The sequence below is a fragment of the Microplitis mediator genome, chromosome 1, assembly GCF_029852145.1.
Source record: "Microplitis mediator isolate UGA2020A chromosome 1, iyMicMedi2.1, whole genome shotgun sequence".
Lineage (NCBI taxonomy): Eukaryota > Metazoa > Arthropoda > Insecta > Hymenoptera > Braconidae > Microplitis > Microplitis mediator.
This window is the reverse complement of record NC_079969.1, coordinates 20,437,750-20,465,631: the sequence shown is the minus strand read 5'-3', so window position 1 is coordinate 20,465,631 and position 27,882 is coordinate 20,437,750. Positions and strand designations below refer to the sequence as shown.

The window sequence follows — 27,882 nt, the reverse complement described above, 5'->3', positions numbered from 1 at the left end:
TAAGAGGTATAAATATAATAAATATTTCAAAAAAAAAGTTTTATTAATCTTCGTCACTGTCCTCTTCAATTACAGCTGTAATTGTCTGTGTATTGTCTTTGTTGAAGTCTGATATAGAGTTGTCTTCTGATATAGAGTTTCCGGATGAGATCGTAGAAAGAATGAAATCTCAAAATGATATTGAAAACACGTTAGCTGATGAAGTACAACGAAATGGCAGGCAACGGAAAAAACTACCATTCCAGTCTATATCATCGTGATCTAGAAGATTTTCCAGAAATGAGCTGAAAAATGGTTTTTATTTTTTTCAACGATGGCGTACCTTTTTTAAAAATCTGAAAAAATTATGTGTTATAGGGGAGTACATAAGGCTTTGAAAAAAAATAGTTTCATAATTGTGCCAAAATTGTATCATAATAGTTAGAAAAAACAATTTAGAAAAAAACAATTTTTTTTTTCAAGGATCTTATGAAGCTATAAAACTGTTAATCATTTTTTTTGAAAGCTATTATGAGCTCCCAAAACATACTAAATTTTTAGACCAATCGGTCAATCCAATCCTGAGAAAAAAAATTTTTTCTATTTTTTACATAATATTTATTTTCTTGGAAACGGATTTAGTTAGACATCTGAAACTTTTAGGATCTTAGTATTTTATCAGTACCTACATATCCTCTAAGTATCATTCAAATATCTTTCCGGGGCCGATTCACTATACTTATACCCCTAGGGCCTTACGTTTGGAATATTGGAGATTATTTTGGAAGTGGATTTTGGGACCTGAAGGAGGATTCAATCGTGGAGGTTTGAAGGACTGGAGGATTACTGGAGGTTATTGGAGAAGAAAGGATCGGTGAAGTGTCAAAAGAGATTGCTGGAGTTTTGGTAGTGTTGAAGTAAGTGGAGTTTGTCTTGTTAAAAATCAATTGAAAAATTTGTTAATTTATAAATTTGTCACAGTAGAGTCATTTTATTAATTTTGTTCAGTAGAGTCATTTGTTAAATTTGTCAAGTCGAGTCTGTCATAGTTTTATTAATTCGAGTCATATCATTGCATCAGCCATTTGTTTAAAATTGTTTACGTCCATTAAAATTTTGTAAGACGACCTCGTCTTTAATAAATGTCAGACTAAATTATTTTATATAAATCTACTTATTAATTAATTCCCTAATTATTTTCCTTATAAGTATAAGTGATAACAATTTCTCTCTTCTTTAATTTTATTCACCGCGTGGTCCAGTACGGGGTTTACCCTCGTTAAGGTACTGAGACAGCTAGACGGGTTTTGCAAAACACCTTAAGTTTTGCACATGGATGGAAACTTATTACATTGAGACCACAAATTACGTTTAATGTAATAAGTGCACCCATTACAATGTAACGGGGTGGAATGCTTCCACATTACATTTTAAATTTAATTTCGACTCGCGCCAAAAGATCCGCCCTCCTTCTTCAACAACTGTCAATAATGGAGGAAATACAGTCATTGATGCGCTGGGGTCGCTACGGTCGAGTCCTGACATTTGGTTTTAGGGGTTGGCCAACCTGAGTGGAGAGGTACGAGGGCCAGAGACGACGAGCTATCGGTCTCATGGCTCGCAGCAACCGCCGTGAACGGACGTGCCTTACTATGACTACTACTAACATCTTGGTTTTCCACTACAATTTCTATCTACTACTACTACTACTACACGTGCTGCTAGTGATAACCAAAATGGGCCAAGAGCATATAAGCCCACGGCTCGTGGAAGCTTATTCTTTTATTAAGTTAATTAAGTTTATTTAAACGGTTAATTATATAATATTTATTGTGGATTGGACCTGGTTGATTGGAAAGGATTGGAATGGTTTGGTGGACTTGGAAGGAAGGACTGGTTATGGTTTTGGTCTTGGAGGAAAAGGATCGGTGTAATGAAGGACTGGTTAAGGTTGGAGATTGTGGGAGTAAGTGAACTCGTTTTGTTTATTATTGTCGGGTTAACTATTTTATTTGTAAAATAATATTTAATATTTGAGTCGTTTACTAAATTAGAGTCAGTAGAGTCACATTGTCGTTAATTAAATTAGTCGAGTCAGTTATCTTTATCTAAGTCAATTGTTGAGTCAGTGTCATCAGTCATTTTGGTTATTGTTCATCTTTCATTAATTATTATCTGTAAAGCGGCTTCGTCTAAATAAATGCCATTGTTTTTATATTTAAATTTGACATATAAATTTAATTAATCACAACCTTCCTGATAAGTTAGGTATAAGACTTCTCTCCTAATTCTAATACTGTGTGGTCCAATACAGGGCTTATCCTCGTCCTGAGGTACTGAGTTCAGCTAGACAGGTTTGCAAAACACCTTAAGTATTGCACATGTGTGGGACACTTATTATATTGAGACCACAATCTAAATTATATAATAAGCATACCCATTACAACAAAGTAGACTCGAAAATATTTGCGAATTACGAAAAAAAAAAAAATTTTTTTTTTTTAGTTTTTTATTGATTTCTCAGAAACTTGAGCGATTGACTTCAAAATCTAATCAGCTCTAGAACTTTATAAAACGCGTCGATTGCCGCCTTAGGCATCTCAATCGGATAATTTGTTCGAGAGTTATCGCGGGAGAAAGAAACGATAAAAACCATTTTTTTGCGAAAATCTTTGAAACAATTGATTTAAACAATTCCAAAATCTGATCAGCCTTAGAATTTATTAAATCGCGTCGATTATTACCTCAACCATCAAATCGGGTCATTTGTCTAAAAAGTGTCGTGGTAAAAAGAAATGGTGAAAAACGGGTTTTTCAAATATCTTGTAAATAACTGAACCAAATGATTTCAAAATCTAATCAGCTTTAAACTTTATCAAATCGGGTAGATTGCCACTCCAAACATAAAAATCAGATGATTTATCAAAGAAATATCGTGGGAGAAAAAAATGTTAAATAACGGTTTTTTCCAAATATCTTTAAAACGAGTAAACCAATCGATTTCAAATTTTAATCAGCTCTAGAATTCAACAAAATGCGTCGATTGCAACATGAAATGTTTGAATCGGTTGATTAGTTCAAAAGACATCGACGTCAAAATGTTAAAAAAATAACATTTTATGTTATTTTTTACGGATAAGTCATAATATAATGTACTAGAATATGTCCAAAATCATACCAACTCTTCGTCTTTATGGTCTCTTTCGATCCCCCTATAATTTCATCAAACTTGTTCTTTAGTTTGAATCATATTATAAATAAAAAAATTTAAAAAACTCAGTTTTTAATATCTTTCGCGAATATTTTACATATTATTGCTCTGATCTGAGTCAAAACTCTTTTAAATCTTTATTTTTATTACTGACATTGATTTCTACCTCAATTTATTAATTTTATTAAACATAATCAGAACTAAAAATTTAAAAAACCTCATGTTCATTAATGATTTTCGATTTTTTAATTTTCAAACTTTAAAATAAAACGTAACTTGTTAGAGCTTAAAAGACTCATAAAAAAAAAAATGCATGTAAAAGCATTTTCGAGCTCAACGAGCATTTTCGAAAATTTTCAATTTTCATAGCGGGAAGTTAAAAATTTGAACTTCCAATGAGCTCATTATATGACTAAGTCTATATAACCAATTATTTCCAATAATGATTATAAAATTTGCATTCGATTGAAAATAAATATATTTATATCCATACACAAGTACAACATAATTTTTTCTTGACTTATAACTATCTTGAAAAATTAATTATCCATTGAAAAAAAAAAAAGAAACTAAAAAAAAGGTTATGGTAAATAATAAATTTAAAAATCAAAACTAGTCATTACTTTAATATTGTATTGTAAAAATATAATTGTTTCTTAAATGAAAATAAAAACTATTACACGGAAAAAAACGGAGCTCAAAATTTGCTAATATCTATAGTCGTCAAATAAAAATTACTTTCCGAAGAGAAATTTACAACTCAAATCAAAAATTACTATTATTAATGGGAAGTTACATTTTTTCGTTGATTCTTACAATCAGTATTGTAAATTTTACGATTAGTAAAAATTATAATGCAGATTGGTAAAAATTGAATAAAGAATAGTAATAATCCATAAGTATTTTACAACGGTCGTTCTGGAAATAACAATATTCAAAAATTTCTTTGATAATATTACAATTCTGAGTTAAAAACATCTGTAAGAGTAGAAGTTGAATATTACAATTCGTTATCGATAAATTACTATAAAACTGATATTTATTTTTATCTATTCTATCAAATTCAGTAGACAAAATAAAAAATATTCGTATAGAGTAGATAGTAATTTTCACTTGGAAACAACAGAAAAGTCACACATGACTGAAGTTATGTTTATATGAATTTCGCAAAAATTATTCATTTATATCCCGATTAGTACAATTTATAAGATTATTAATTTTACTTCACAATATTTTGAAACTATTACTGAAAACATTGTAAAAAGAACTAGATTATTCTAAAATTTATAATATCAAATGAAATTTTCTTGGGTTATTGTAGTTTTTAAAACATCGATAATGGGAATTGCTACTTAGCGGGTAAAAATTACTATTTGACATTGTGACTTTTAATGCGTAAGATATAACATAGAGGTCATTGTATTTTATTTATATTTGGCATATACTTCGAGTTACTCGAATGGTACTTGTAGCCGAGTGGTTAGCATGCTTGCACCCGGACTGGGATTTTCTTAAGGCGTAGGTTCGAATCCCACAGTGGTAAAAAAAAAATGGCGGATTTTAAGTTGACAGTGGAGGTATATGCATAAACATATACACTTGACTGGGCCAAAAAAATCGACTATTTTTTTTTTTTTTTTTCGATACTATGAAAATATTATTCCTGATGACAAAAAAAAATTATTGTGCAAGTTTGAGCTCTTAATATTGATATTAAGAGGTGTATCGTTACGACTTTTAGTTTTTTGACAGAAATTTCATTTTTTACCCAAAACTTGTGGATCATCCATCTGAAAAATTTGAGTAATGTATATTCTTAAAGAAAATTGAATTCCCTACAAAAAATCTCTCTTAGTAAATTGACGTAAAACGAGCCGTTTTCTTGTAACCGTGCCATAAACATTGATTTGTTTTTTAAATTGTTTGTTTCTATTTTGGATTTTTGTAACTACTAAAAATATTGAAATTTGTTTTAATCAAGATACATATTCTTTAAGGAAATTTAATGCTCTACAAAAAAGGTCTCTTAACATTTTTTGCTAAATTCACTCCTTCGAAAGTTATTCAAGTTATTACAGTCGTTTTGACTCAACTTCAACCTTGAATAACTTTCGAAGGAGTGAATTTAGCAAAAAATGTTAAGAGACCTTTTTTGTAGAGCATTAAATTTCCTTAAAGAATATGTATCTTGATTAAAACAAATTTCAATATTTTTAGTAGTTACAAAAATCCAAAATAGAAACAAACAATTTAAAAAACAAATCAATGTTTATGGCACGGCTACAAGAAAACGGCTCGTTTTACGTCAATTTACTAAGAGAGATTTTTTGTAGGGAATTCAATTTTCTTTAAGAATATACATTGCTCAAATTTTTCAGATGGATGATCCACAAGTTTTGGGTAAAAAATGAAATTTCTGTCAAAAAACTTAAAGTCGTAACGATACACCTCTTAATATCAATATTAAGAGCTCAAACTTGCACAATAATTTTTTTTTGTCATCAGGAATAATATTTTCATAGTATCGAAAAAAAAAAAAAAAATAGTCGATTTTTTTGGCCCAGTCTAATATACACAAATACATTCCAACGATATATATATGGGGCATTCCACGCCAAATCGACCACTTTTGAACCCGACCCCTTTAGATTTGGCTGAAAATTTTTTCTCTTTTTCTACCCCATCAAAAACGTTTCTCATAATTTTTTCAAATTTTTTCACCCAACCGAAAAAAAGTTATAAATTTTTGAAAAAAAAAGGCTTTTTTTATTTTAAATAGCTACAACTTTTTCAAAATTCGACTGATTGGGACGTTTTTTTTTTTTACAAAATTTTTGTTTTTAAATGAACTTTTTGAAAAAAAATACAAAAAAATTATTGCAACCTATCTTCATTGTTTTTTCGTAGATTTTTAGAAAAAATCAAAAATTTTTCGATGTTTACCATTTATGATTTTTGATTTTTTTTTTTTATATAAAACTTTGACATTTTCTGCAGATCCTCAAATTTTTTCAGAGTGATGTTATTTCGATTTATATTTTTTTATTTCAATTGAAAAAAAAAAATTTTTACAACTAGCCTTATTTCTCATAACACCATGCTTAAAATTTTGAAGAGTGCTCAGAAAACTTTCAAATTTGGAAAAAAAAAAAACAATAAATTTAAATGGTAATTCTCGAAATAATTTGAATTTTGTTTGAAAAATCAAGTTTACAAATAGAAGGACATTCTGAATATTTTTTTTGTATTTTTTTCTGAAAACTACATTTAAAAACGAAGAAAACAAAAAAAAAAGTTTTCGTTTGGTCCATTTTTGGACGGATGCTGCTAAATTTAAAAAAAAAAATTCTTTTAACCATAAAACAATGAGTGTAAAAGAATTTTTTTGAATTGCCAATTTAAAAACAAAAATTTTGAAAAAAAAACGTCCCAATCAGTCGAATTTTGAAAAAGTTGTAGCTATTTAAAAAAAAAAAAGCCTTTTTTTTCGAAAATTTTTAACTTTTTTTCGGTTGGGTGAAAAAATTTGAAAAATTATGAGAAACGTTTTTGATGGGGTAGAAAGAGAGAAAAAATTTTCAGCCAAATCTAAAGGGTTCGGGTTCAAAAGTGGTCGATTTGGCGTGGAATGCCCCATATATATATCGTTGAAAAAAAAAAAATTTATTATTACCCTCAAGGAGACAATTTTTACAATCTGGATTAGTAAAAATTTAATAGCAGTCTCAGTGAAAGTTTTATTCTAAAATAGAGTTTTTACTAAATCAAATAGTAAATTTTATTGAATGCTTGTGTTTTGTACTCTAAAACTTAAAGTAATTTTACTTATAATTCAGTAATTTATAGGATAAAGTGATTATAACTTTTACTTATTTAAAGGAAAATTTCTAAATCATTAGACCGTTTCTAGTTTGCCTCGGCGAGATAGTAATTTTTGTTTGAAAAATAACAAATATTATTAGATTTTTTTCTCCGTGTAGTTACCAAAAAAAAAAAGTTACTTTTACTCAATTCGACCTCAAAGTATAATATCGTATCTCACATATTAACGTGACATATGATGCTTGGGAAGACAAATTATTGTTACAGAAATACAACTTCGATACGACAAGTTAATCAATTATGCCAGAGTTTTTAACCAACTTGTATACAGGTTTATATGTTGTCTGTTTAACTTATGAAAAGTTCAACATCGGGGTCGTTTGGAAACATATAGAATAATGACGGCTAAGTAGATTATTCATAGTGAATAACAAGTAGGTCTTGCTAAATACGTTTTGTATTACTTTTCAATGGATTGTTTTACATTTGAAATGAAAAAATATTACGTTTCAAGAGGTGATTAACGAAAAATTACGACCATATTTTTTTTTCCAATGTCGTAACATTGAGAATTATGTATAATATATTATAGAATTATGTTATCATTATCATAATTAGTTTTTTTGCAATTATTATATTTTCATTACTTTATATTAATAATAATAATAATAATAATAATAATAATAATAAGTACTCCAGATGCAGCTACCCGACACACTGTGTAGGGTATGTAAGGAACATCCAGGGACGCTTATGCATCTCATGTCAGCAGGCCCTGTGTTGGCAAGAACTGCATACATTCAGCGTCATAATACTGCTCTGCGAGTACTCTACTACCACCTTAGACACACGCACGGTATCGATAAAACATCAGTGCTGCCTTATCTGCCAGGAGATATTCCGCAAGTTGTTGAGAATGACCGTTGCCGTATTTATTGGAACGTGCCATCCGCAACAACGCGGAAAATCGACCATAATAAACCTGATATTGTGCTCTTCGATAAAACCACTCGTGACATTTATGTCATCGATTTCTCAGCACCCGCTGAGTATAACATCATGGTTAAAGAAGAGTACAAACACGAGATATATCAGGATCTCCTGTTTGAAATTGGCAAACTTTACCCAGGCTACCGTGTCAACCTGTCGTTCGCATTGTTGGCGTCCTAGGAGGGATGCAACAGTCTTTTGTGTCTGCACTGGCTAGAATGCCAACTTGTTCAGCGCAAGTTGAGTTTCGGGCATCGCGGATGCAAAAGGCTGTTGTTCTCGGGTCCCTCCGCCTACTTAGGCAACGAAACTTGGCCTGCTGCGCATGCTGATCATCTTGTTGATGAAGCATCGCAGCAGTAACGATTTGGCGCTCAGGTGAGGCCCTCGGTAGAGTCGGACTACCGGGGATAACCCCCTGAGCATTTAACAAAAACACAATAATAATATTAATAATAATAAAACAAATAAGGTTTTGAATCATAATTGAAATTTTTCTCATTAATAAATTTATTCTTCATACTTTACTAATTATTAATTTTTTGTCAAACGTATGATTGTATGTAAATTATATAATCGAATTATTATTAAATGGATGACAATAAATTTTCTTTCGTTAGTAAAAAAAATTAAAAGAAACTAATGGATTTAATATTTAAATAAAGTATTGCAATGAAAAAAGGTAATTATATTCGTCCTCTAAACGATATAATAATATTCTTTTAAACATTCATTAATTTATCAACAATCAAATATTCAGTTCATGGAGGAACTAAAAAATCTATATTTAACCTTTTCAAGGATGTCACGATTTTATAAAAAAATAAGTTAGGTAACCAAAAAGCTATACAAATATCAAAATATAGTCTGCCTAACCAATTTTTATTATTACTGGAACTATATACTAGTGTCAAACAGCATGAAAAAATAGTCACATTAACTACTCTTAAGGAACTTTTTTTGCCTTATTATGACCACTACAAAACATTTATCTTTTGAAATCAAGGTATAGTAGTGACCGCTATATTACCTTTACTATTGTCTCAATTAACATAAAATAGATACAGTACCTATGTTAGCTTAGTGACTGTATGATAGTTGGTAGAAATGATTTTAATAGTTAACTCAACTAATAGTTGTCGTCTCATATAACTGCGTTTATTAAGTTCCTTTTACTACTGACAAAAGTATCAACCGTACTATTTATTTTAGTTTCCTAAACAATCAATTTCAAGTTAATTTAATAATTATAGAATATTTCTGCTGACTAACAATCAAATGTAAAAAAAAATCTGTCTATCGGTTGATCCTACGGGCCAGCCCTAGAACTTCCCGCTGTTTTCGAACTCGAGGAGCTCAAAAACGTTGTTGTGAATACATTTTCGAGCGCTTCGAGCTCGAAAATGCTTTTGTATGCCATTGTTTTCGAAAAAAACCGTTTTTTAGCATTTCTTTCTCCCGCGATATCTCTCGAACAAATTAACTGATTGAGATGGTTGAGGTCGCATTCAACGCGGCTTATAAAGTTCTAGAGCTGAGTAGATTTTGAAGTCGATCGTTCAACTCGTTTCTGAGAAATCAATAAAAAACTAAAAAAAAAATTTTGTTTTCTCGTAATTCGCCAATATTTTCGAGTCTACTTGACCAAATGGTATGAAATTTTCAGGAAATTTGATGGCCAACAAGTTCTTTCGATTGCCGCCTTAGCCATCCAAATCGATTCATTAGTTAAAAAGTTACAAAGAGTTTACACACACACACATACATACATACACTCGGACATCATTCTGAAAATAGTCAGAATAGCTTCCTAGGACCTCAAAACGTCGACATCTGATGAAAACTCGATTTTCGAAAATTGGGGTGGAAACAATAACATCCCGAATTTTTGAAAATTTACAATTTTCTTAGCGGGAAGTTAAAAATTCAAAGGAGAACATAGTCCCGTGTAAAAAAATTTTTGTTCCTAATGAATTTAGATCTGAATTTCATCACGAAACTCAGATCGTGACACAAATATGACTTTCATCATGAATTTGCTCCCACAATTTTTCGTCTAGTAAAGCCGTATCATTTCTAAAAATTTATTATTACGTCTTAGAATTGGACTTGGGATGACTTCGATAGAAACTTGACTGAATTTTTACCTAATTAAATCTTTTGTCAAATTTATCGACTACACATTTGTTGCGGTGGTGTTGCGGGCATTGAGAGCCCGTGCGGCACTGTTGCAGCGGTGTTGCGGCTATTTTACGTTTTTACTCGGGTAGCTTCTTCATTTATGAGACAGAATACAGTCGACTCTGTCTAAAGGTTCCACGTCAGGACAGAACCATTGCCTAAAGGTTCCCTCCCCACCATCAGCACTTCCCCTACAATATATTCCCCTCGAGCGCCGAGGCGCACGCTTAAACGAACACATTGCGCGGTAAGCATAACCTCAAAAAAAAACGTGCTGAACGTTTTTTTAAGTTTTGCATAATTAGATGTCTAAATTATTTATTAATGTGAATTGAGAAATTTAAAAGATCGTATCGAAGTACCTTTTTAGAGCGTGTTTTGGCTGAAGATGAGCTAGACAGGAGTCAAGAATACTTATAAACACTTGATTGAATTGAGTGTTTTAATTTTTGTCAATTAGCGTGGGATTCAATCTCACCTACCGATGTATTTTCATAATTATAATAATTAAAATATGAATATTAATCCAAACACGAAATTAAGAGCAGTTATTGTACTTTCTTTTCAATTTTAAAATTTCATATTTTCAATATTTTCATTTTATCTATTTATAATATATTAGAATTTTATTTTAATGCTGCTAAATTTATTGTCACACGTTAATACTCTCTTAGACTTCCACGCATGCGTGTAATGTCCGTCAGTCATTTAAAGTTAGCGCTCGAAAACCGAATTGTGATTCGTCACTCGAGAAAGCGGGTGGGGGAATATCCGGGAACCTTTACGCAATGTATCCTGGAACCCATAGACAGCGGGAACCTTTAGACAGAGTCGACTGTAGTATTATTTACTATTTTACAAAAAATGAGTCTAGTTACTATGTAGCATAGTAATCATTACTATTCTTTTCTCTCCGTACACGTCACGCGCAGAAATTCCATATACAAGCATTTGAATTTTCAAATAAGTATCATGAAATTTCAAATGGAATTATTAAAATTCAATATGTCTTAGAATTTTCAATACTTGCTTTGAAAATTTTAAAAATAAGTATAAATTTTAAGTACGTTTATTAAAATTCATATTTTTTTTCTTAATTTCAAATACCAGCTTGATTATTAAATCACGTATATTAAATTTGAAGCTTTTTGTATTGAAAATGCAATTCAAATATCTCGTTATGAAAATTCGATCCCTATTGCATTGTAATTTTCAAATTATTTTTAACAGTGTAGCGCACGGAGAGAAAAGAATAGTTCTGATTCCTATGCTAGAATGGTAACCATTACTATGTTACATTGTAACGAAGACTTTTGTGAAAATCCTGTGTGAATTTGCTGTAAAAAATCTTTAGCATTGTGGCAAAAATATGAGTGATAGCTCATTCGATGCGGAATCAAATTGCATTCCGCGAGGCTGCTGTCACATTGGCGTCTTGAGGTTAGAGTAAGACAGCAGCCTCGCGGAATGCAATTTTCAACATTAAATAAAAATTATTGTTTATGGAGCTAGAGTTCGGGGAGTCGAGACTTTTTTTCAGAAATTTCCTCCTCTTTAAAGATCTTTTTTTAGATTTTCGATATCGCTTATAGTTATTGAGTTATCAACAACAATCTAAGATTCTTTATTTTGTTTATATTTTTTGTTAATAAAAAATTGAAATTTTGATAAATAAAAAAAATAAAAAACACATCTTGCTCAAAATTTGATTCCGCATCGAATGAGCTATCACTCATATTTTTGCCACAATGCTAAAGATTTTTTACAGCAAATTCACACAGGATTTTCACAAAAGTCTTCGTTACAATGTAACATAGTAATGGTTACCATTCTAGCATAGGAATCAGAACTATTCTTTTCTCTCCGTGCGCATTCCTATTAAAAAAAAAATCGGTATATCGGTTGACCCTGCGGGCCAGCCCCAAAACTTCCCGCTGTTTTCGAGCTCAAGAAGCTCGAAAACATTATTGTGAATACACTTTCGAGCTCGAAAATACTTTTGTATGCCATTGTTCTATAAAAAACCATTTTTTAGCATTTCTTTCTCCCACAATATCTCGCGAACGAATTAACCGATTTTGATGGTTGAGGCGGCAATCGACGCGTTTTATCGAGTTCTAGAGCTGATTAGAATTTGTGAATGATTCGTTTAGTCGTTTCGACGATATTTGCAAAAAACCATTTTCTACCATTTCTTTCGTCGACGATATCTTTTGAACGGATTATCTGATTGAGACGTTCTTGGTGGCAATTGAAAGCTTTTATCGAGTTTTAGAGCTGAATAGATTTTGGAATTGATCGATTCGACAGTTTTCAAAATATCCAAAAAAAAAGAAAAAAAAAATTTTTTTTTTTCGTATTTCTTAAATATCTCAGAGTTTATTTGACTAAATGGTCTAAATTTTTTTTGAAAATCTAAGTTCAGAAGATATCTTTCGAATGCCGCAAGAACCATCTAAATCGGTTCATTCATCAAAAAGATATGAGAGGTTTACATCCACACACACACACACACACACACACACACACACACACACACACACACACACACACACACACACACACACACACACGCACACACACACACACACACACACACACACACACACACACACACACACACACACACACACACACACACACACACACACACACATACATACATACAGACATCGCTCTAAAAATTTTAGAATAGCATCTTAGCACCTTCAAACGTCGACATATGATGAAAACCCGATTTTTGAAAATCGGGGTGAAACCAATAACTTCCCGAATTTTTTGAAAATCGTCGATTTTCTCAGCGGGAAGTTAAAAATATTAAATTGGGAAAGAAAATTTCAATTTGATCCGAAACGTGATTGAATGTATTAGAAACATTACTTAGAGAAAGTTTACATGAATTTAAATAATGAAAAATCCCGGTGACTGCTGGGCTCGAACCGATTCATAGATTTTGACGCTATCCACTGCGCTGACCCACGTATGTGATCGCTAAAATTAAGATAAAGACCTGAAACTTAGAGGATATTTTTTTTCATTTATTTTAAACCACAGTAGCCTCTGGAAGCATAAAAATTCGAAAATATCCAAAATAAGGACCACCCTATATATATATATATATATATTCGGGCGACCCAAAAAAACCCACTATTTTCTTTTTTCGAGTCTCTTATGAAAATTTGTTAGTTTAAGATGTTTTAAGAAGCCTATCCGAAAATCATCTCGATACACTGAGAGAACAATTTATTTGAGCCAAATAAGATTTGTTTCATGCAAATTGTTTCATGCAAATCCCATATTTGAATGGACCCAATTCGAGACAAAGATATGGTTCATTTGGATGAAATAGTGATTTGTTTATAGTTAACAAATCACTATTTCGATTTTTTTTCAACCAAGAATTGTTAACTATAAACAAATATATGTTTAAATGAAATAAATGATTTCGTTCAGTCAAATAAATATATTTATTTGGCTCAAATAAATTGTTTTCTCAGTGTACAAAATTTTCAAGAAGTCGCTCACGAATTTTGAAAATATAAAAAATCACTGAAACTCAGATTTTTTCGTTCTGAATTTCTTTTTTCTTGTGGCAGCTATAGTTTAAATTCATAAAATCATGACTTCGCTGAAAATTTCAGCCTAAAATTTAAATATTTATACGTCGTTTCAGAATTTATCATGTTTCCAAGTACTGTCTTCTGGACGTTTTCGAGCGACCCTTAAATATTAATAATAAAGCTTCTCGAATTTTTCACCATCAATTTGTATCATAATGAGTAAAAATATTACCTGAGAAATAGAAATAATAACTTATTTACGTGATTTTTTATTTTTTAATTCAATTTTTAAGTTTTTTTGTTTATTTAAATCTTACCCAACTTTATTGTTTAAGACTGTCTTGCATATTTTCGGTTATGCAAAACTTATATTTTAGTGAAATGACAATAATCTCTCTAAATATGAATTAGTAATTTTTCACTAATTTCAAGTGAATATTCACTAATTGTCAATGCTACAATCGTACCACGCAGAATTAGTAAATATTCACTAAATGAATATGTGAATATTGGAATTCACTGATTTGAGAAGTGAATATGAGAATCCACTAAATTGAAAAGTGAATATGGGAATCCACTGATTTCATCGGTGAAAAAAAATATTATATTGCGAAAAAAAATATAAGACACTTGTAATTAGATCCGAAATGTGATTAATGTATTAGAATCATTACTTAGAGGAAGTATACATGATTTTGATTGAAGAAAAAATCCCGGTGACTACTGGGCTCGAACCTGCATCCTTCCGATTCAAAGTCTTTGATGCTATCCACTGCGCTGGCCTACGCATGTGATCGCGTAAGTGTAAATAGTATATTCGTTATGATACCAAACAATAACTGATGAAGAAATAAAAAATCCGTGATGTTATGATTGACGTACTCTTCATATAAATATATTATTGTTCTGTACTTCTGTTTTTTTTTTTAAAGTTTTTTATTAAAATTTTTAAAAATAGTACCATAATTATTAATTAAATTTATATCTAGTAAAATATATAATTATTTGCTAGTTAAAGTTACTAGTGAAATTGTGAAATTCATAAATTAAGAAGTGAATAACAGTTTCACTTGTAGAAATTATGAAAATATCGCTTGTTCAGTAGTGAAAATCACTAATTTGCTAGTGAAAATTATAGTTATAAATTTATTAGTGAGAATTCACTAATTTGTTATTTAAATACACTGATTATGAAGTGAATATTGCTTCACTGACGTAATTAATGAAATTTCCACTAATTCATGGTTAGAGAGATTGGATTACAAAAAAATACAAAAAATAGTTCAAAGTATTAGTTACATATTATCAGTTAATATTCAAAATTATTGAGCGACGTTTGAATATTTAAATTTTCGGCTGAATTTTTCAGCATAGTTATGATTTTACAAATATAAACTATAGCTGCCACAAGAAAAAAAAAATTTAGAACGAAATAATCCAAATTTCAATCATTTTTGATATTTTCAAAATTCATGAGCGACCTCTTGAAAATTTTTTATCGAGCTGACTTTTCGAGAGGCTTCTTAAACATCTTGAACCAACCAATTTTTATAAGAGACTCGAAAAAAGAAAATAGTCGGTTTTTTTGGGTCACCCTAATATATATTATATATTTCTATAATATTGCGTTGTCATGTCATAAGTATTTTATTAAAATTAATGTAAAAGGAATTGAAAATCAGAAATTTATTCATGAAATGTTAAAGTTTAGAAGTTTTGAATCAGCATTCTAAAACCAAGTCTGAAGTTGGAATTAACACACCTGCCAATTAACATTGAAACACCATTAGCAATTTATAAATATTTAACACACCGTGAAATATGTTTTAAGTGACTACAAAAAACTATAGTTTTGCTTATGGACTTAAACATGGGACACATTTAATGTGTGTTGAAATAATACACTTGTGACGTACTTGCGCTTTTGGATTGAGTTCTTTAATTTTTTTCTTATTAGTTTACATTAAGTTTTTTTTTTTTATTACGAAAAACTATCACAGCTAATATCACACGACAAAATAGATCACATATATGACTGTTATATGTATGTTTTGACGTAATACTATCTCAGTGTGAAGACTGCGGTGATATTTTGTGTTATTAAGACATTTAATCGCATTTTCCGATCATTTGGCGGCAATTAATTACACCAATTTTATAAAAAATATTTGCAGAATCTGTTAATCATAAAAATTTTAATGTTCATAAGGTTTAAAAACATAGATTTTATTTATATGCCAATAAATTCAAAATTTTCGAAAATATTAGAAGTTTAATTTAAAGAACGAAAAAATATTTTATCTTCACTAAAAAATACCGTTGATAAAATGACCTTATTACCATAAACTTCATTGACATATGCATTTCGTAAAATAAGAATCCTAAGAAACTTTTGAATTTAGCATAATGCTAAATAATTTCGCATAATCTGTGATGTATTTCAAAGGACATACTTGTGTTCACAAAAGTGTTGTTTTTGCATAATTTTTTATAAAAATTTTTTTATTTCTTTTTTCATAGACCAACACTTCTACAACTTTCAAGTACAACCTCACATTATTATGAACATCAAAGACGTGTGGAGGTCTGGGTCACAATGTAAAGAGGCTGTCAACTTATTGACGTGATAAAGCCATTTAAATACAATTATATAGGAGTAGTCACGAAACACAAGTTTTTCAAAGATAATTTATGGAAGACATTTTTTTTTTATATACTATACAAAAAAAAGTTCAAGCGAATAAATTAAAATTACTCTTTTTTTTTATTATTGCTACTGACGTATTGACAGTATAGTTACCATGAAATTTGTCTATCAGATAATTATCCTAGCTAGAAACCATGCATCATTCAAAATTATAGATATAAATATATGAATTAATACATGTATCGCTTTTTAACATACCTTATCTTCGTGAAAAGTGAGTAACGACTGATAACTGAATTACAATCACCAAATATTGATAATAATTATATATTAAACAATAACAAAAAAATACTTAGTAAATAAATTTCCAGTCTAGACATTTTAATCATTGATTAAAAATATATAAAAAAAAAATTTTTTTGTAATTATTTAATTGCAAATAAGTTTTTATTGTCAATTAAATCAATTATTAAATGATAAATTTTTTGTTTAACTATAGTATTTTATTTTTAACGAGAGTATTTTATTTTTATAATTTAAAAAGGTTTAGGACGTACAGTCTTCACTGCGTTTCATCTCACAATACATATTGCATCGATTGGTATCTTAAATTAATATCACAATATCTTGGTATCTTAAAATAATATCATAATATCTTCGAGCTCGAAATAGTTATTGCACGAGTCGCAGATGCGCAGGCACGAGCGAAGCGAGTGCATACTGCGCACCGGAGACGAGTGATAAACACATCGCGGGTGACGGATTATGACTTACCCTACATGTTGCGCCCATAATTTTATTCAACTCATATGCGCTATTCACGTTTTATCATGCCTAAAATGCGAACCCTAAATGGCCGTTTACCGACTGGTGAAAAATTATTTGTCAAAACGCAATAAAGATGTCTACTATCCCGGCCATTGTGACGTAATGAAAATAAACGTAACTATCTTTCAAGCTCTTACTGAATATGGGGTAATTACAATTCCCTGTTGTTACCCATTGAGTAGCCAAGGTTGTAATGCCGAATGTTTTTTTTTCACCATGTCACTAAACAGCTATTGAGACTTCGCTTTTTAAGCGATTAATAAAACGTGAATAGCGCATATGAGTTGAATAAAACTATGGGCGCAACATGTAGGGTAAGTGATTCATAATCCGTCACCCGCGATGTGTTTAGCACTCGTCTCCGGTGCGCAGTATGCACTCGCTTCGCTCGTGCCTGCGCACCTGCGACTCGTGCTAAACGCATCGCGCTGACACATTATGAATCACTTACCCTACTAGTTACGCCAATAACTATTGTATATCATTGTTTTCGAAAAAACCGTTTTTTAGCATTTCTTTCTCCCACGATATCTCACGAATGAATTAACCGATTTTGATGGTTGTGGCGGCAATCGACGCATTTTATTGAATTCTAGAGCTGATTAGATTTTGAAGTCGATCGTTCAACTCGTTTCTGAGAAATCAATAAACAACTAAAAAAACAAAATTTTGTTTTTTCGTAATTCGCAAATATTTTCGAGTCTACTTGATCAAATGATCTGAAATTTTCAGGAAAGATGATGACCAACAAGCTCTTTCGATTGTCGCAAGAACCATTCAAATCGATTCATTAGTTAGAAAGTTATAGACCGGTCACACACATACACACACACACACACACACACACACACACACACACACACACACACATACACTCGGACGTCATTTTGAAAATAGTCGGAATAGCTTCCTAGGACCTCAAAACGTCGACATCTGATGAAAACTCGATTTTCGAAAATCGGGGTGAAAACAATAACTTCCCGAAATTTTTGAAAATCATTGACTTTATTATCTGGAAGTTAAAAATGTATCGAAATCCATACTATTACATAGACATAGAATCATATAAAAATGATTTTTAAAGGAAAAAGATTTTGTTCCATATTTAAAAATAATCCGATAATTGAGTATTTCGGACAAAAAAAATATTGCCGAGATGACTACCTATAGCCGATGAACAAAATATAAACGCCGTTTGGTGAGCAAGATAGCCCTATTGGCGCTAAACAGCCCCATCTTGCAACACTGCGTGCCTCAATTGCTCATTTAATATAAAAGCTAACCTTTAAAACAAAATGGATTTTTAAAAAATAACTAAATAAACTGACAGCTGGTTCAGTTTTTTTTGTAGAGGGTGCTATCAGAACATACACGAGTAAAATAGATAGATAGTATACGTATAGAAAAGAGAGAGATTGATTGATTGATTTTATTTTATTATGCCAAGGCACAGGCCAAATGGCAATTTACAAGAATACAAAAGTGTAACAAAAATAAGATTGTAGAATGTAACCCTAGCGGTTTTGGTGCCACCGTGGGGACTCGGAAAAAACTCAAGAGAAACTCGGTATTTCAAGGGAGTTTCGACAGTGTTTTCGCGGTAGAAACGTGGCGTTTCGTGTGCAATTACGACACGGAGTTTTTACGGAGTTTTTTCCGTGTTTTTGAAGAGTTTTGTCAGTTTTCTCTTAGAGTTTTGTTGGTGTTTTCTTGGAGTTTTGTCGGTGTTATCGTGGAGTTTTCTTAGTTTTTTATCGAAGTTCTTCGGGCGTTTCCTTGTAGTTTAGTCAGAATTTTTACGGATTCTCGCGCTTTTAGCGCCACCGTAAGAATTCGGGAAAAACTCGTACACCGTAAAAAATAAGGTACTGACATCAAACTCCTTAAGAGTTTGACAATTTTCCTCTTCAGTGAAACCAAATTCGTTCGAACCAACGAAAACTAGTTTGTCTCAAGAAAATCATTTTTATTGACTGAAAATCTCTACTCGATTATGAGAAATTGATTAAGCGTTTATGTTAAAGTTTTTAAGTTTGACAGTAATTAAATTAACATTTGAACGAATAATAAAATATATTTTAATTCAAGTTTGGATGTACTTGATTTAAAAATAAAAACTTGTTGAAGCAAACTTTTCAATTTTTAGAAATTAACTGAAACTCTTGAAACGTTTAGTTTGACAACTTCACATGTTTCAATGAAACAAAAGTAGTTTCCTATAATTGGCAAGGTGCGCGACGAAAACGACATCTGTCGACCGCATTAAATCATCCTCAAAAAGCACAGAGAGAATACGGAAAGTTTTTATAAACAAATAATTAAAATTTTTAAAGATTGCGAAATATATGTGTGATACCACATTTGAAAGGTGGAAAAATATAGAGTAGATTGTACTGAAAAAAATAAGTATAAAAAATTTTAATAAATACAAAATAAATAATATTTTGAACGACATAAGGTTAGCTTGTAATAATAATAATAACAACAATAATAGTCATAATAACAGATGAGTTAAAATAATTATAATCATAATTTTTTCAAAGTTAAAATTATTAATTTGCATTAAGTAAAGAAATTGAAGTGATTTAAATTATTCGTAATTTTAAATTTTAAAACTCAACAATTAAAAATACTTTGGGTTAAAAATTTGTAATTTAAAAAATTCCCCGTAATAATTTTTAGCCAAAGATGAATATCATGGATGGAAATGTATAAAACTTGCAATTACTATTTCTGTCAGTATTTTTGCAATTAACAACACAACAACTACTTGTCCTTATTTTTTAACATTGCTTTCATTTAACTATTCACAAGACAAGTGCGATTTAGCGCGTATTTCGTCCACTGCAGGCGCTACAATCGATTCGATTGTCCCCACCCTATACTCCACACCCTGCCAATACCGAACGTGTCGTGTCAACCGACAAGTTTCTTGGGGAGAGAATCCGGCGAGGTTGTAAGAATAATTTGACGCACTCACATTAAAACTGAAAAATATTCGACACGAATATGAATGTATTCGTTACAAAATATCGAACTATATTTGAATGAAAGTCTGTATATTGTCGATTAAATAAAAAAATTTATTTATAAAAAGAGTCACATATTTATCACGTTTAGATCAATGTATAAGCAATTGACTGTATATAGCCGTTCAATATGAGAACAAAGTACTAGCAGCCCAACTAAACTACAACTTTTCTACTGGTCCCGTAGCATAGTGGTAAAGCGTCTGACTCTCGCGCGTAAGGTGCTGGGTTCGAATCCTCCGAATACCAATTCTAAGATTATTTAATTTTTTACTAAAAACTGAGTATGTCAGAATTATTTGTAAAATGTAATATATATAATATAATAATAATAATAATAATCGGAGCATGCACCCTAAGTCCTCAGTCGCCAGATTATACCTTTCCCGGCACATCAGAGGGAGAGGTCTACAGAGCTTGGAGTGTCTACACGATCGATTGGTTTTGGGTTTAACACACGAGGTTGTCAATTTCACTGCAGATGAAGACGACTTCCTTATGCAAATTGTTTATTGTCATGAGAATAGACAGAAGGGAGCGTTTTTATATAAGGCAGCAACGTACGCGGCAAAATCTCTCGGTCTCAGAAGAGTAAACCCTCTTATTGAACTCCCCAAGGAGGAATTTAAGACGGTCTTCAGGGATGCTGAGCAGCAAAAACTTGTAACCGTGCAGCAAGCGTAAGACGTAAGAGTGTGGCTCTCTCGCTTCAATTATTTTCTTTCCCTCTCTCTCTTCTTGCTCTGAGAGTCAAGTGCAGCAGTCTAGTCTCTGCGTTAGAATTTGGGGATGATTTCGCGCAGCATGGGACCGCAAATTAGTCCCTGCGCATAATTAGGTGGGGTCAACGCAGGTTGGTGACTCAAAGAACTGACCCGAGACGGACACTTGAGCTCGGTTAGCGAAAACGCACCGACGCATAATTATTTCTGCTCAAGTAATTATTAGAACTTGTCCTTTTGATATATTAAACTAAATTTACTTGACTTATTAGAAGTGATACGAAAACCTTCCGCTTGGTTCTTTCATAATTTATTCGAATTGAAATTTAACTTGTCAATTGAGACACGTAGTGGTGCTTTGATACACAAAATTTAATATTACAACTAAAGTTCGTTTATCTGATCAATTAAATAAAACCAAAGTGTATAAAGTGAGTGGTGTGGTTTTTTCTTCGTGTGCGACAACCTGCCGACGCTGATCCCAGGAGCCCGAGGAACCTATCGGACACCAACATCACCGGGACCAAGCCGAGAAGAATCGTCAACCAGTATCGTCAGTAAGCAGATCAAGATTCTGATGAGTTCTCAACAAATTACAAGTATATCAATATAGATTATAATTTTCTCTCTCTTCAACGTAGACCCAATCTTAAATTATTCGACAAAATTTTGTCGCATTTCACGCCCTCCCTCGCGGATTCGGGGTTACTGTGAAATCACAGTGAAATCACAGTGAAATCAATTTTACCGTAAGTTTACTGTGTATTGATGGTAATTTCATAGTGAATTCACAGTCGTTTTGTGCCATTTCGTACAATTGCGCGTTCTTATTAACCAAATTCTCTTTAGTCGATTATATGTATATAAATTTAGAATAACTAACGAGGGGAAGTTTGTATATAAATTGGGATTATTGGTTAAATAAAGTATAAATTTTATTGTTATCTCTTGCTGAAATTTAATTATCACCAGCGTCACATAGCATAAGGATTTTCTTTCAGCCGCATGTCCGGTCAGAACGAGTAGACCTACTCCTGAGATTATCTAAATTTTCCCGATTTCAGAACCAGCCAGCAGAACGTCTAAATTTAGATTTACGATAATAAATTAATAAAACTAAATTTATTCGGGGAAATTAATGAACTGTGGTTCGTGGCTACTGGACACGAAGTAGCCAGGGCCCACCGTTATAAACTGCTCAGTACACACATGGAAAAGTCCATGCACAGCGTGTTCTTCAAACACGTGCGTGATCATGGCTTGTATACCAAGCTGACGTTTTCCTTCCTTAAGTCAGCTAGCCTGATGTCCGAGACCAAAGGATATATTTTTGCCTGCCAAGATGGTGTAACCAACACCCTCGAATACCGTGCGAAAGTACTCCAGATGCAGCTGCCCGACACTTTGTGTAGGGTGTGTAAGCAACATCCAGAGACGCTCATACATCTCTTGTCAGCATGTCCTGTGCTGGCAAGAAAAGCATACGTTCAGCGTCACAATGCTGGTCTGCGAGTACTTTATTACCACCTTAGACATACTCACGGTATCGATAAAACACCAGTGCTGCGTTCTCTGCCAGGAGATACTCCGCAAGTTGTTGAGAATGACCGTTGCCGTATTTATTGGAACGTGCCATTCGCAACAACGCGGAAAATAGATCACCATAAACCTGATATTGTGCTCTTCGATAAAACTGCTCGTGACATTTATGTCATTGAGTTCTCAGCACCCGCTGAATATAACATCACGGTCAAAGAAGAGCACAAACACGAGATATATCAGGATCTCCTGTTTGAAATTGGCAAACTTTACCCAGGCTACCGTGTCAAACTTGTCGTACTCATTATTGGCGTCCTGGGAGGGATGAAGCAGACTTTTGTGTCTGCACTGGCTAGAGTGCCAACTTGTTCAGCGCAAGTTGAGTTTCTGGCATCGCGGATGCAAAAGGCTGTAATTCTCGGGTCTCTCCGTCTACTTAGGCAACGAAACTTGGCCTGCTGCGCATGCTGATCATCTTGTTGATGAAGCATCGCAGCAGTAACGATTTGGCGCTCAGGTGAGGCACTCGGTAGAGTCGGACTACCGGGGATAACCCCCTGAGCATTTAACAAAAATGAAATAATAATAATAATAATAATAATAATAATAAAAATAATAATAATAATAGTATAAATCCTCTTCACTTTCAGCCATTTTTAAGCTTCATTGTCGACCAAATTTCGGCCTAGCGAATTTCGGCCTCGTGTTCACGACCTGCGGCTTTTTTCGGCCAAGAAAAAAAATTATTGTTTTTCAGTTTGAAATATTCTTACCCGGGAAGTACACAATCAACTAATCCTTTTAGTTATTGGAATGACTTTATGCGAGCATTTTCAGAAACAATGGCTATTCGATGGTAAAGTCCACCTAGATGCTTCGCATTTGAGGCGTTCAAGAAATATCTATAAAAAGACTTACCATGAGACGACGAAGATCCAGGTGATTGGTTTTGAATATTGTCAACCGCCAATGAGGATGATTCTTTACTATTATCATCCATTTTGTCCTTATCTTAGTTTAAGTTGCACTTTTTTTTATGTTGCTTGGTTTGTCAAAACTATAAATTTGAAAATACGAATAAATATATATATATACATATATACACATATAAAAACAATGGCGCGAGTAACACAAGGTTAAAACTAATCTATAGATTCAAAATAATAAGCTTACTAATTTTGCTGAGCAATGACAACTCAACTGAAAAACTGGTATGAGATTATTTATCAAAATATTAAAAAAAAAAAGTATAAGAATTGAGTACAATTTTATCATCAACTCGGTATCTTTTCGGACATTCAGATTCTAATCTTTTTGAAAAGATAACAAGTCATTAAATTTTTGTTACATTCAGATATTGATTCTAGTAAAATTTAACTTTTTTTTTAAATTTAAGGCTGTTTTTGTATTATAATTGAATAACTTATTTCGTGTTTCAACCAAGAAAATATTAATTTATTAAATTATGTTAGGTAGCTTTTGAATTGATTTTTTTTTATTTATGTTTTGAATCAAGTAGTGATGCTAAAATGATTTATTGATCATTTAAAAGTAATAAAAAATTTATTTATTTATTTATTGTTAATTGATTTTGGATCATTAGATTCTTTTAAATACCATCAATCGATAATAAAAATTTCTGTAAAACTCCATAAATTTGTTCCTATATATATATATATATATATATATATATATATATATATATATATATATATTTACTATTTATAAAAGATAATGAAACTGTTTTATCAAAAAAAAAGGTGTTATAAGTTATTTTATTAAGACTGTGTACTAAAATAGATGAAGGTCAAGAAAATTTTCCATGCGATTAGAAATCAGTATGGGTTCCTTTATTATCCAGAATAAAGTTATATTAATTTTTTACTGTAGAAAAATATAACAGGCCCAGTTGTCAATTAAAGTTTCACAAAAAAATATAAAACTAAAAAATCATTTAGTTTAAATTCGAAAATTTTCATAAATTTTTTAGTATTAAAATTTATTCTTTTAAATTATTACTATCCAATGACTTTCTTTTCTCATTAAACCATTTAATCTCCGAAACGAAATTAAATTTATCATTTCAAAATAATTACCTATTCAATAAATAAAAAATAAAAATCTGTCTCAAAAATATTTAAACAAAATGTTAATTAATGTTTATGGTTAGAAAATTAAAGTTTACAACTAAAAATATGAATAAATATTTTTAATTAAAAATAAAAGGTACTAACCAATTAATGAATATGAATACATTTTTCTATTTTTCATTCTATTAAAATTCTTAAAAAATTAAATTAATATTAACAATTAAATTTTTTTCTTTTAATAAGTTTTCTGACTAAAAATTTTAAAAGTAAGTACAGTGATATAATAAACTGTATGGACCATAAACCTGTCGATAAAAAAGTTTCCTATAAACTCAAAAAAAGCAAAATAATAGTGAATAGTATTTAGGAAATAGGTTAAAATGATCTTCTTTAAGCAAATAGTAATATAAAAGTAACTATGTTATTCATAGAGTAAATAATATTATCGATTGATTAATGGTTATTGTAATAGTGGCGCTATCTTGAATCAACACCTGTCTGAAAAGTCGATCTTACTGACATCGATATCTGTGAAGTCACTTGTTGGTTTAGGGTTTATATTGTTGTAATCAACTCTACAGCTATCTCTCTCACCTGGTACGCCACGTGGTATCCATATGAATTTTTTGAACCATACACTGACGGCAACTATTTAACTCAACAATATTATTAACTTGAACACACGTTATGATTTATTATTAATTATTTATAACTAAACAATATTGTAAGCGCGTATAAGCCAATTGTACTGCTACGGCCATGATACTTTACTTTCGTCGTCTTTTTGCTTTTATTTCGACAGAATCACTAGAGAGACAGATATAGACGGATGGATTGTGTGAGTAAAATATGCTTATATAAGTATGAATGTACGTACATTTATATTACATACATGTGTACATATATGCAGATATGATGATGAGTGCGTATAAATACGGCAATACGCATACTGGATGTGTAATGATGTATGAGCGTACTTCACATATTTAATTTCACACTCATTTTGTCGCTTGTGTCGTAGCGTTTATTTTTTTTTTATCTTTTTTCTATTATATGTTGTAAATTAATTATACTTTGCATAAGATATTAATTAAGTATTTAAAAATATACATACTTTTTTTTTGTTAAATAATTAAATTGTTATTTTTATTTATTTTTAGTAGATTTTATCAGAATCTAACTATTGTATTTGTCCTCATGACGCAACTTTACAAAAATTTTAACATTTTCTATCTAATTGAGTCAAGTAGGTTCCAAAAATGCTATTGGAGAAAAAATTTATATACGTATTTATAAATGGGTCATTCCATCAAATAAAGTAATTTTTTCGGGGCGACCCTTGTCGATTTTGTTCAAACTTTGTGGAGTCGTTCTAGAGTAGAAACACCGGTTTTATGGACACTTTAAGGTTTTTAGTGATTACAATTATTTTTTAAATACAATAAAATAGTATTAAGTATAATAAGTAATTGTTTTATAGAAGCGCAAATATGTAAGGAATCTCATAACGGCATCAATAAAATCTTTTTTAATTTCATTATCTGAAAAATAATGTAATTATATGACAATAGCTATCTTTACCGTTTTTGGACACTTTGAACTAGCTTTGGACAGGATAAATACCAGTTTTGGACACAAGTATTAAAAATATGAATTATCAAGAAAAATTATTGTTTACAAAATAAGTTTAATTTATTATCATTGATAATACTAAGAGTAAATATATAATATATCATTCAATATATTAAAAATAACTTAGTGGCCTAAAAAATTGGTTCTTTTATTTATTTTTTCGAGTTTCTGGAGCCCTTTTTTGCTGATAACTTTTTAGATTTTTCAATACGTTTTTCTTCTTTCAATCTTTTATTATTTTCTGCCTTCAGTTTTGTCTTTCAATTTTTTTATTTTCTTTTTCAATTTCTTTATCTTTTTTTTCCGTGTCTTTAGCTTCCATAATATTCAACCACTCTTCAGCAGTGACTACAGAAGGTAAATGCTCCATAGCTTTGCGTTTCTTCTGGGTTGTTTTTTTCTTTGGCCATAAAGTTACTTTATCAAATATTTCGTCGACTGATTGTGTTTGAACAACAATATTCAATGAATGATGAGTAGAAATGTTATTATTATCATTAAAATCTGAGTTGTTAGAAACTTGTAGGACATTAAAATCATTATCAACTTCTTCATGGGTCAAAGCTTCTGTAGATACAGGCAAAACAATATCATTTTCTATCTGTATAATTTCACTAACATTATGATCACTGACTTCTAGGATAGAATCTTGAAAAGGAGAATCACTCAAAGGGTTTAGGTCAGGATTAAGAACTGGAGAGTAATCGTTACCTAGTGAAATTACAACAAAATAATATAAATGTTCAAACAATGATTAAATTGCATTAATTCAAAATATCCTAAAAAATTAAGTTTTTTAATTAATAAATAAATTTATAACTTCATATTTAAGTTAAATATTTCATTTAAGAAATCACCAATAATTAATAGAATATTGCCTGATTAAAGAGTTATGAATTATAAAATTAACATTGAATTGTGTCAATATTTTTATATTTTACTTACAATCATTAGAAATGAATGCTTCGTACTCAGGAAATGGAAATTCTGTGAGGTTATCATGGGAACACGAAGGAAGGGATGTTGTTACAGGTAATAGTGACACTGACGTGTCAGTTTTCGAATTGGTCTTATCATCAACGAATTTACACCATATGTCATATAATGATGCATATTTATCTTCAGTTTCCCAAACAATATTCGCAACTTTTGTGTTTTTAAAGCGTTGTAAAATTTCTGTATCCATCTTAGACTCTAAATATTCTCGGTGTGTTAATGTTTTTGAGTTTTTAATATTATTTTCTGTTGACGTATCATTTGAATTATCAATCTTTACACATTTAGTATAATTTATTGCATTTTCATCTAATGGATACAAACCAGTTGTAGCAAAGCCATTTTTTATAGATTTAACAAAGTCGTTTTCAGTGATAACTTTAGTCAACAGCGAAGGCACATTATATTTTTGCACATCTGCTCCTTCATGCTCAATGCACCAATTCTTGATTAGTGTTTTCTATTTTTTTTAATAGAGCAAAATATATTTAAATAGGGTCAAAGGTGGTGCGAATTCCCCAAATGCATTTACCGTAAACAATGTTGTTACATTTTCCTTTTCATTTCCTGCCACGTCATAAACAGCTTTACCTTTTTCGGCTTGGACATAGCCTCCACTCGGTGACAGATAGACAGCCGTTTCATCCATGTTAAAA

At 31.0% G+C, this 27,882-nt stretch overlaps 1 protein-coding gene across 3 annotated transcripts in view; it reads right to left on the bottom strand.

Annotated features, from left to right (window-relative positions):
- The window catches only part of LOC130678244 (hepatocyte nuclear factor 4-gamma), a 101,229-nt gene extending 75,688 nt beyond the window's left edge, over positions 1–25,541 (bottom strand). The window contains exons 1-2 of one of the 3 annotated variants that reach the window (XM_057485356.1): positions 25,193–25,541; positions 23,427–23,565 (exon numbers count right to left, since the gene is read on the bottom strand). In XM_057485356.1, coding sequence (XP_057341339.1) covers positions 23,427–23,508 — 82 coding nt within the window. In that variant the 5' untranslated portion in view covers positions 23,509–23,565; positions 25,193–25,541. Of the gene's footprint in view, positions 1–23,426; positions 23,566–24,742; positions 24,857–25,192 lie in introns of those variants that run through there. The other 2 variants (XM_057485372.1, XM_057485364.1) reach the window with 2 other exon arrangements.
- Positions 25,542–27,882: the final 2,341 nt, after the last annotated feature.